Raw genomic sequence first — 12462 nt, 5'->3', positions numbered from 1 at the left:
GCCATAAAATGTTAGGTTTTACTGTCAGATATATTCCCTTTTATTTTTGAGCCGAACAACTACGACAAAGCAAAGAAAATTGGAATTTACTACCAGCGCATATGTCGCCAATACGTACCACTCCTTCGGTCATGTTATGGTACGACCCTTTGTTGTGTAGATCACCGTCCGTATACGTACTGTGTGTTATGAACATCGTGTATACGTTCGACTAATAATTCCATCGTAATAATAAAACGCCGGTTCCATCGTTTTATTCAAAATCTCGGATTTTGACAAAACTACAGCACCAAGAGTCTTGATTTTTGCAGGTTATATTGGTTTAATAAAGTACAATATAATCGTGTAAAAATAAATTTTAAAAAATCAGTGAGGGCGTCCTCCTCAGCAAATGTTATAATATGGCTTTAATGGTCAAAACTATTGCTCCGGGTGATCATCACGAGATCACGAGAGCAGTCAATATTTTATTTATATACCTCAAATATAGATTTGTTTTACCAAATATTTACTCAACGAACGCTATTTTCGGTTTTCGGAAATGTCACACACAAGCTACAACTGAGTCGGCGTGTCTATGGCGCCAGTCATCTCTGCGTAAAGCGATCCACACTGTGAGATGCTCAAAACTAGTGCTCCGGGTGATCTTAAAACCGTACTACGAAAAAAGTACGGGTTTGAAATCTTGAGAGCAGTCAATATTTGATTTACAGATTTGTTTTGCCAAATATTTACTCAACAAACGCTATTTTCGGAAATGTCACACACACGCTTCAACTGAGTCGGCGTGTATATGGCGCCAGTCATCTCTGCGTGATCCACACAGGGAGATACTAATACTAATAGTACTATTATTTCCCACTGCTATGGGAACAACCTTTCAACTCATGAATAGTTAAACCAGGGCCGTTCCGACCATTAGGCCAGGTAAGGCGGTCGCCTAGGGCGGCAAACGCAGAGGGGAGGAAAAAATGAGGGCAGAAAAAAAGAAAAAATGGGAGGAAAATAAAAAGGGGCGAAAAGAGAAACAGAAAACAGGGCGGAAAAGGAAAAGGGGGACTTGAGAAAAAGAAAAAGAAACGAGCAGAGAAAAGGAAAGCAGGAAAGGGGCGGAAAAAAAGAAAGAAGAAATGGGGCAGAGAAAAAGAAAGAAGAAACGGGCGGAGAAAAGGCAGATGAAAATCCGCGCCCACTTCATCTTTGCGCGCAATGAGCCCAATGTGTATTAACTTTCCCGGGCAACTTTCACTTTCACTACGCGCGCATCGGAATAATACTCACTAGATAATTTTGTTTCCCCCGTCGTCCATCGACAAAATGTCCAGGCTAGCAACTAGAAATGAGCTGCAAACTCTTTCAGTTGGAACTTGATAATAGTATCAAAAGTATCCACCAAATGCCTTCATTTGGCGCCCATTTTGTAAAATTTTCCAACGACTATTAAAGAAGCCACATCTCCCCTCAGTCATCCCCCTGTGTTCGCGGTCAGATTTTACAAAACTTGTGTCCCCCCACTATCAAATTCGAATTGACGCCTTCGGTGTACAGTATACAAATAGGTCTAAACTGATTCGTTTTCAAGGGGGTAACCCCCTTAACACTTTTTTGGTATGCTTTGGTGAGGCGGCAGGGAGTGGCTTTGCCTAGGGCGGCAAAATCCCTAGGAACGGCCCTGAGTTAAACTATTTCAGCGGATTTAACCAACCAAACAACCAGAATATATATATATATATATATATATGGTAATATTAAGAATATACAAGAGGTATAAAATTAACGTGTGGAATACGGATTACTTGAGTAACAGAATGGGTCGCAGTGATTGAATAACACGGCATTTGACTAAAATAAAAAAAATGTTATGCCTCAAAGCCCCCGCGTCCATGTCAGCTGAAACGGCAAGTTCAGTTTTATTTATTTCCTGTTTTTCATTTCCTTGCCGTAAAATCATGAAATTCCGAGATAAATTTTGAAGACACATTTATGCTGTGTACTTTTGAACACTCGCAAATGCTTTGTGAATTTAAATTTCGAAACTGCCATGGGCTTTGAGACATAAGTATATTTTGGTTTAGCCTTAACTTATATACATTTTGGGAAATGCTTTAAAATCTATGCAATCTACTTAGAGCGATGTTCTATACTCAACATGTGCATTATTGAGTTAATACGATGCAACAAAACTGTAAACCGGGTAGGATAGATTAACATTTGAAGCCGTGAACGTAATCAGTACTGAATGCAAACAATTTTAAGCCATGCATTGGACTGTCCATACATCCCCTATGAAATACATGACCTTAATCTCCCACACAGGGAGTGTCGATTCAAATGGATTCACCCATTCCGGTAACACCATTTCAAATTCATACTACCTACATATGGTATTACAGGGCGCTATGTGGAGATTTTTGGGTTAGCATTTTGTCTTGCTACATTAGTTGAACCAATGGGTTTGGCATCTTTACACCTCAAATGTTAAAACTAGAATTGGGTTTTTTTTTCTATGCCCCTATGCTTCCCATGAGGTGTCGAAGGTCATAATGGGGCCAAATGTCAAATTTGTTCTATCATGTTGTAATATACGTCAAATTAATCATCTCATTGTCAGGAATAAAAAGGTTAATTGTCATATTACACTAGGTACTTAATTGCCAAATGTGAAATGTCTCATGCACAGAATTTTTAAAATGCATCTGCATTTAATCTGTCAATAAATTTGAGCAGCGCAGAAAGAAGCCTGTTAACCTGAGAAAGAGAGTGATTGGTGAAAGAAACACCACTTTTGGATTAAGTATTTGGAGAAAGCAGCACCATTTCTGTGCATTTTATACCCAAAGGATTATAAATGTGAGTGTACAGTGGATTTCGCTGAACAGTGATTTTCGCAGGACAAGTGAATAAGGATATATATATACATCAGCCATCCAGAACATTGCAATAGAACTCTATGATCACTGAGAAGAAGACCGACTGCTAAGTAGTAATTAGATAAAAGAGTGATTATATTGCATGTGCATTTGTTTTCAGGTATCAAGCATATTTTACTTTAATTAAAGACTTAGATTTTGTTAACTTAATAAAACAGTGTATTTTTGTTGCACATCGTGTGAATTCGGGTAAAAGGTGATTTTGGCTTTGAGTTGTTAAAGCTCGTAACAGACCTCTGTGAATAAAGGTTTGACATTTGACCTATTCAAACTTATATTTCCTGAACTAAACACCGTATATATAAAATATGACAATTGACTTTGTTATTCCCCGTGATGAGAGGAACAAGATATACTACAGCATTATAGGACATTTTGGCCAACTTTGACATCCGACCCCTGAGAACCACAGGGGTGTAGATAAAAATGAAACCACTCATATTGTTATCCTTTCAGGTTTGAGGTTGCCAAAAAACATTGATTTCACTAATGTAGCTAAAGAAAATCCCAAACCAAATGGTTTTTAACCAGAATAGCATAGTGTATCAAGCTGTGCAGATTTTATAACCACAATATGTGATGTGATCAATCAAAATCAGTCGGAACTCGGAAATATTGATTTTGAGATACAGTCAAACAAAGGTAATATTTCCTTTTGTTTCCTGCTGTTTTGGAAACTCCTTAATGCTCATATCTTTGGAACTGGTTGTTCAATTTCAATGGGATTTTATGCAAAATGCAGCTTTGTAAATGCGTGTTACTATCCCATAAGAAACTGCATATTCAATATTTCCGAGATCCGACTGATTTTGCTTGATCGCATCACATATACTGCTGCTGTTTTTTAATGATATATGTACACATACTAATTTTTCTAAGCTGTTTTCCTTTCTCAGGATTTTTCGTTGACCATGTACCTACGGGAATACTGGCATGATCCTCGACTGGCCCATAATTCAACATCTCATCTCATTCTTCAAGGACTAGATGTAGATATGGTGTGGTCACCTGACATTTTTTTTATTAATGAAAAGAGCGCTAAGGTACACGAAGTAACATATAAGAACAAACTAATCTACATTCTACCAAATGGGAGTGTCTCGATGAGTATGAGGTATGTGATTATACGTTGCTATTAATCATTAATATGGACTAATGTGATCTATAAATATTATGAAGATCGTAATGCCGCCGAGATGTGGTCACCTTTGTATTATTAAAATGGACAGTCAGCCATATAGAAGTTTGGATATTATTAACACACCAAAATTAACGCATTTGCATTACTTTTACGCCAAAATCATCTTACATTTTACATAATGATTTTTATATAAATAGGATTTTATTTGGCATGGCGGAGCCAGATGTGCCAGATGTGGTTGTCAAAAGTTACAACAATAGCAGCAGTAACAACAATAAATACCAGATCCATCACTACCTTAATCAATAATGTGTCAATTTAACTAAACATAACAATTTTCTAAAAAGCAATTTTTAAATAGGGTTATTAAACCTCTGTATTTTCCCAGATCCGTTAAAAATTATAAACCTAGCCGTAACACAACCCCATTTTTGTGATCCGGCCTAGTGTACAAAGTTCGTATTTGTACCCAATTGACTTACGATAATCGTAGATCATTCCTTTTTAATGTTTGCTGGTGAATTATCGTAAGAATATGGACTTTAATTTGATATATAGCGATATTGCATGGGACATATTTGGAAATATTTTGGTATCATTTGATCAAGGAGCTATTATACAGTAAGCCAAAGAATTAAGGTGCTAGTTGTGTTCACCCCTGTATATCTTAAAACAAAGACAACTATGTCAAAATTTAAACAAACCATTATTTATCTCCGCTCATGCATGACTGTTACTTATGATCAAGCAAATTTGTACCTTTGTCTTTCAAAACACACAACAATTAGTATCAGAGTACCTTCAATTATGTAATCTCATGATAATTGTCAACATTGGCGGGAAATTTGAATTGTAGTTGAGAAACGTGTAATAAAAAGAAGCAGGAGTAAGGACCAATGTTGTTTACAAGCCTTATTTTTAATATGAGGTAATCTGAGTATATTCAATTGATAATTGTGAAAGAAGAAATGTATCCGTCAACAGATAAGGAAATGGGCCGTCTTTGAACTTCACCAAAAATAGGCCTTACTTACAAACAAAAAAGGTGTGAAAATCGCGAGAAAAGAGCACACACGGTGGATGAAAGAATCCAAATTATCTCCAAAGTAAAACAAAACAAATATGATTATTGGTATGGTATGAGAGATCATAGTCAGGACAATAGAATATGTTGCAATAAAAATAAAAAGATGGTATGCATGATTGAAAGTACCTAAAATGTATGAAAAAAGTAAATTTTCATCAAAAAAGCGCTAAAAATATGACTAATACAAAGTTAGCGGAACAGTAGCTGTGTGAGTGAATTGCTATACCTTAATGCTTATGCTAAAAATCTTATGCTAAAATTAGGTACACCTTTCGAAATTCAAATTTCTTATTCAATCCAGAGCCTCTCTATGGTGTGCTACTTTGATTACAAAAACAAGACATTTTGAAAACAAGGGTTCATTAAGAAAGAAATGTTTGTGATTTCACCACTGGGACCTCCCTTTTTAATAATCAGTAGATACCCAATCAAACCAGGTACCATTGGTTAAATTTTGTCATCGATTAATCTTTCTATCTCTAATTATGTAAAGAACAATGGGTGATAAAGCCTACTCAAAATTGGAGGTATTCAACACGATCCCATTCCTTTAATAAAAATGGTATAGATATAAAAAGAGTACAGCATCATTTCTATGTTATCGGTCTACAAAGTTGCAAAACCCGCGCCTTTTATTCTCGAGATATTTGGAATTATGAAACAATACCTCAATTTGGCGCGAGATTTTCTTGACTACTTTTGACCATAAATCAGGCAGTGCCCATACGCTATTGTGTTTATGCTAATGTCATAACGTAATCAAGTGTTCAGCATCGCTAATACATATTTGTTTTGAAAGACAAAAGTACAAACTTGTATTTAGCGTAAGTAACAGTCATCCAAGTCATGCATGAGCGGAGATACACCCTAGTTGCGGGAAGTTATTGACCAGCCCTCGTAATACCTGTACTCTTTAGCTCTAATTTAAAACCTCATTTTGCCAATACTTTTTACATAGCCAGAATTTCCCAAATTTCCCAACATTATATGGGGAATGTTATTGTACTTATTTTGGTATCATTGGATGGAGGAGACCCATAACTATACACTGGTACCACATATAACGGTATATGACGTTAGAAGGGGTGTTGCACCCCCCCACCCCCTTCGTAGTCCGTATTACAAAATATGGCTCAGTAGTTCCAGGGTTAAAGAAACGTTGATCTAAAACCCTGGTTCCAATTGTGACATTTATCTCTTTGTTTGAGATATGCAGGGGTAAACATAACTGGTATTTTAATTATTTTGCTTAATGTATATTAGTACCAATTATAACAGTATTATGACGTTTAATAAAGACGAAAATAAGAGGGATCACTTCGCGCCCCTTCGTAATTAGCGTTGCAATCTTAACCTCAGTAAGAAAATGGTTTAATGACTGATCTTGCAATGTCCCTGATGATCCAGATAAAGCAACCTGGATTCAGAAAGGTAATACTTTAATAATATATTAAAGCCATTATGTGGATTTTCGATTTTTTGTCAGGGTGGGTGAGGTTTATTTAACCCGACTTCAAAACTTGAGAGAAACTATCACCAATCCTTCTCAGCAACGTAGGGCAAAACTTATGTTCAATTGTTTCTTTAATAAGACGGAGCATCATTCAACTCCAGCAAGGCAGCCCAACAATCCTGGGGATATGGCAACCGACTAAAACTGTCAACTCACCTTTTGAGAATTTTTCAACGGCTCTTTTCAGAGCAACCCATACTTCTAAAAGAGAATATGATGCTTTGTTTTATATGCCGTTTGCATTTTAAAAAATTAGTTTCCAACTTTATAATTATTTTAACTTACTTGTCGTTATTTGGTTATGTAATTAAATACTTTTACTATAAATTAGTACTGCTCCAGTCCCTATATATCACAAATAAGCTGTACTTTGCATCGTTTCTTTGCATTTCTGTTATCATAATTGTCTTTTATTCACACAACTTGGTTTTATTCTCCACTTATCCTATGATGCTTATACAATCCATCTTGGTTGCTATTATATGTCTATCTGCTCGTATCCGCATGTAAAATGCAATACTTGATATTTCTTTCTTTTAATTTGCATATCGAATAAATGTGTACATAGCACTGTGAGTGCAATTTCATCACACATAACATGCGCTTTTCAGGGCCTACCAATATTACGCGGTTAATTTACGCTTTCTACAACATTTTTTCATGATATAAACGAATCTAATTATTTATCGTACTGGATATTTCACACATTTGTCAGCTAGCTTTTTTCTACAATACCTCTTTTGACAAATGATATTTTTATACTACCCTACACTGTATTATCTCAACTTAGAACCACCTCAATTCATCTTTTAATGATTTTCAATTATTCCTACTCAATACATGGATCAAATCTCCATTTGTAATTATTTTACTATCACTTTTTTATTGGCAAGTCTCTGCATTTCTGTCTCTAGGTAATCATTCTAAGCAACTGGCACTCTTGTATCGGACTTCATTAGTACTTTGTACTCTAAAACTCAATTAGATTTTCGCCATATTGAATACCCATCAACCATGACCAGCTGCTGAATAGACAAGTGTCTTGTGACTTGACTTGTAATTTCATGACTTGTGACTTGACCTGACTTGTAACTTTTTAAAATGACTTGACTTACTTGTGACTTGCATAAATAGACTTGTGACTTGGACTTGACTTGCACATAATGACTTGTTACTATTTCAATAGCATGTCACGTACCGCTTGAATCCCCCATGGAGGTTAAGATGTGTAGCATAATGATAACTTGTAAAAACGTGTGTTATGCTGTACATACACGTATTATCAATTTCAATTATTTCTTTGCAGACTCAGTGCAACATTAGCATGTCACATGTCGCTGGAATACTTCCCCATGGACTCACAGACTTGCAATATATCAATGTCGAGTTGTAAGTAAACGTTAAATCTACCAAAAAAACGTTTCATTCAAAACGTAAAAAATGGCCAAAGTTTAAAAATCTTTCCTGTGTGGCTTTTCACCCTTTTTTAAACTTGGACCCATTTAGTAAAGTAGTAATAACATGGAGAATGAGTCCTTAATTTTTACATGCAACAATGTGCTGTTATAGGTTTAAGACTGTTCGAAAGTGGTGCAATATGACGTAGGCTAGGTATTATCAAAAACATTTCAAGGTTTATGTTTTATTATATTGCATGTTCATAAAGAGTAGTAGAGTATTATATATACTTAGCAAATTGACTGTGTGTCAACCTGCTACATATAGGCCCTACATCTGTAAATAAGGCGCAGAATCGCACATGACGATGAAGAATTTAACAAAGTGAGTATTTGCTATTTTTTCTTAAATCAAAATATATTATAACGTCTATACGGAAAAAAACTTCAATTACGCACGAACATTAACTCATTTGATCTACAAAATAAACACTGACAACTAAGAAAACCAACAAGTAGACTATAGATGACTTCGTATGGGCCTTTAGAAACTTTCATAAATGAGACCAAGTTTTAAAAAGGGTGAAAAGCCACACAGGAAAGATTTTTTTTAAACTTTGGCCACTTCTTACGTTTTGAAATGTTTTTTGGTAGATATTAATTCTTTTTTTAAGGTAAAAATTATTGCGCGGTAAGTGGTTCTTTGTAGCCATGCGGGGCGAACTAGTTGGATATCCATATTTCGCGGTTAATGGTTCTTTGTAGCCCTGCGGGGCAAACTAGTTGGATATCCATATTTCGCGGTGAGTGTTTTTTTGAAGCTCCGAGGGGCAAACTAGTTGCATATCCATATTTCGCGGATAGCGGTTCTTTGTAGCCCTGCGGGGTAAACTAGTTGGATATCCATATATCGCGGTTTGTGGTTCTTTGAAGCCCTGCGGGCCAAATAGTTTGATATCCTCATTTCGCGGTTAGTGGTTGTAACGACCCGTAACCACCCCAATCAGCTGCATACCGCATCCAGCTTAATTATCAAAATACTAGTTTTTTAATGCTATGGGGTAAAAGAATTACTAAAAAAATTAATAGCTGAACCCAATAGTTCAGCCAGGGACTGGAAACGACATATTGATGACTTTATATAGAGTGTATTCAATAAACCCAAGCGGAACGAGAGTTGCTAAGTAACCGCTATCCGAACCATAAACACACATGCATGGTCAGACAACGAGTGTTCAATTTCCTCATAGCATCCCACGTTGTACACACGTCAGTCGAATTTAGCGGTGTTGGTTTGTTAGCCCTCCAAGTTATAACATCGTTCACTTTGTGTTGAATATTGTATGTGGACCTCGCTGTAATAACATAAAGATCAGTCTGATATCATTTCAAGAGGTCACTTCCCGATTAAGCTAAACAGCCTATGTGGAGGAATTTTATGCATGAGCAACCACATAAATCATGAAGTAATGAATACCCTCTATTTTTATCGGATTAACTTTTACGACCTTCGATTACATGGAGTTTGCGACGAGGGCGCGATAGTTGATTTCTTAATATACTTAAGTTGCCGTTCAAAATGCCTCAAGATATTCCAAAACTGACAGCCTGAACAAGTGAGAATGATGGGACGAGGGAAAATGAAAGTAGGGGGAGAAGAGTAGAGAAGAAGAACTCGAGAGTTGAGGGAAGGGACCGGGAAGGGGACGGGGGAGACTGATTCGGAGGGGAGGGAGGGAAGAACGACACTGTTGCCTAGGCTTCATTAGGATTTATTGAGGTGCGACCGGCTCATAAGCGGACCGTTTGTGATTTGATGGCTTATTTTCAACGTTTTTTTTTTAAGTGGACCTTTTCATTCTGATTGGCATTTGTCACATTAATGTGAGCCAATTTAACTCCAACAAAGACGAGAGAGGCGCTAAACCACTAAAACACCGGTGTTCCATAATATTGTCTTATCCAGCCTTTGCTGACACAGGTAATCTACCTCTATTAAAATAAGCTGATTGGTACTTCGAGCTTAACAATGAATTCAAGTTACAGATCAACTCACTTAATCCCTTGCGTTTTCGTTTCTGAACAATAGACTTACAAAAACTGAAAAGATAAGTACACACAAGTTAATGAAGCCGTGCAATTTCTCATGAATTTTGGACCGTAAAATTTAGATACTTCTTTTGTTTAAATGAGCACGTACCCACTTACCTGGAGTTTTGAAGTCAAAAATTAACACCCCTTACGGAAACGAATGCGAATATTCACTTGCTTCAAGTTATTAGTAAGTGACAAAAGGCTAGAATAAAAGATTGGTCACACCCGGGTGGCCAACACTTCAGAATAACAATGATATACAAAAAAAAAAAAAAACGGAAACAGATACTGTAAAGATAAAAAGACCCTTAGGTTAACATGTTAAAAACCCTTTTGGTTGGATGAAGGGTACCGTCTCCCACTGCATTGTCCGTAAGTGAAATGTACTTGAATCCATGCTTATTCAATGTTAGAGTAGAACAAAGGCAATTTTCAATTATTCGTTACTAAAATGTTTTATATACTTTAACTTTTGTCAGATGCATATAATGATAAGGAGATGACACTACATCTATCGGAAGATGCCGTTGCCATTGATACAGATATGGAAATACCTAGCTTTAAATTCCTTAAATCTGAAGTTTATAATACAATGATGCCATTTTCAACAGGTATGTAATAAACAAATAAACGCTAATGAGCTTTTTAAAATTTATTTATAAGGTATCTAAAAACGTATTCTCTCATTGAACCAAAATTTCAGGAACAACACATCTACATAATAAGAATAATATTTATAGAATAAAGGTATTGTTTTTAGCCGTCGGAGTACATCTATCGTCTCATACAACACGGACGACATCATTGTTTTAAGTAAAACAACGAGGCGAATACATCTTGATTGCAGGTACTTTCCAGTCTCACTGCATCTCTAGCAGGAACTAATTGTTTTGTACTAATGATGTGATATGTGCTGGATCAGCGAGACATATAGTCAAGACAATACATTCCAATGACTCTGTTCTTTGTTCTCTCGCCCCTTTGCTTCATGGATCTTGATGCTGATGCAAAACAAAACCAAGAAGGATACGAAAACCAAAAAATTGGACAGCAATCCATTCAAAGGAATGGCAGTTATTCAATGCATAGAAATATTTTCAGAAATACCACCAGGAATATCCGCGAATCAATATGGATTTCGTTTTACAGGGGGCGACAAAACCATGAACCAAGACATCGGAATGTATTATTTATCAATGAGTTCAATTGTTTATCATTTGTATTAACAAACCTTTGTCTTTATTTTGCAAACCTTTGTTGTGGGGCCACCTTGATTACGAACAGCGTAATTCTAGTAAATAATTTCATAACATTAATTTTTAATGCCTTAGAAAATATATGTATGCACAATTCCCACACCTGATCCATCAGGACAATCAACAAACTTTACAACATTGTTTAAATTACATATTCCTACTAATTAAAGGGCTTATAAGCGGGTTTTTTCACTGACGGAAAGTGTAAGCACTTACTTCAGAAATTAACGATAAAAATTATGTTTATGATCATTTTTATATCTTAAATAGTATTTTTGCAATAAAACATATAACCATTCTGAGCCGATTTGCCAATATGACCCGTGACGTCATCACGCAGCGACATTATACCAGTCCATGGTTCCGCATAATAGGTCACTGGCATCGCTCGCGTGTTTTAATATAATCAACATCGCCGTATGAACGTATTTTTAGGGATTTTGTATACGTGAATATCCTGTATTAATGTAGTAAGGGCATTGTGCCAAGAGAGTGTGCAGTTAGGAATTGCTACAGTACATTAAACAATCCCATTTAAGCTTCTTTACATCATGCGATTATTGTTAACTACATGTATGCACACAACATGGGGCACTCACAATAGGCAATTGAACCCTACTGGTAGCGCTGTGTTGTAGCTATATAGGATGAACTAGTTAGTATCATTATATCAAAAAGTATAAAAGCTATGATTTTAGTACTTGCTCTATGTTTTTAATTACTTATTCTTTTCCAAATATCTGAATCTTCAACCCGGCACAAGCTTTAATAACGGGGGAACATACATTTTTATTAAAAAGAAATCCTACCATCTATCCAAACTCGCTGTGTTATTCCAATGCACATTTTGCTTCACCGGGCAGCTATTTTCTTGGTAGTATTTGGAAGATTGGTGTCATAAAACCGTCATAGGTACAAATTTAGTACTTTCTGTCAATCAATTATGGGTTATTCTCTACATGTCAATCTTTAAATAATTGGCATAGTCCTTATAATAACGGTGGTCCGCCTTGATGAGTAAATGACAGCAAACAGCTGCAAACC

The 12462-nt window shown here is 36.1% G+C and overlaps 1 protein-coding gene across 2 annotated transcripts in view; it reads left to right on the top strand.

The window, feature by feature from the left end:
• Positions 1–12462, top strand: part of LOC140142627 (glycine receptor subunit alphaZ1-like) — a 144330-nt gene that overhangs the window by 113201 nt on the left and 18667 nt on the right. For both annotated transcript variants that reach the window (XM_072164633.1, XM_072164632.1), the window contains exons 4-6: positions 3827–4044; positions 7978–8060; positions 10642–10773. In XM_072164633.1, coding sequence (XP_072020734.1) covers positions 3827–4044; positions 7978–8060; positions 10642–10773 — 433 coding nt within the window. The remainder of the gene's footprint in view (positions 1–3826; positions 4045–7977; positions 8061–10641; positions 10774–12462) is intronic.

This window comes from Amphiura filiformis, chromosome 20, assembly GCF_039555335.1.
Source record: "Amphiura filiformis chromosome 20, Afil_fr2py, whole genome shotgun sequence".
Taxonomy (NCBI): Eukaryota; Metazoa; Echinodermata; class Ophiuroidea; order Amphilepidida; family Amphiuridae; genus Amphiura; species Amphiura filiformis.
The sequence above is the reverse complement of the archived record's forward strand: the minus strand, read 5'-3'. Positions and strand labels throughout refer to the sequence as shown.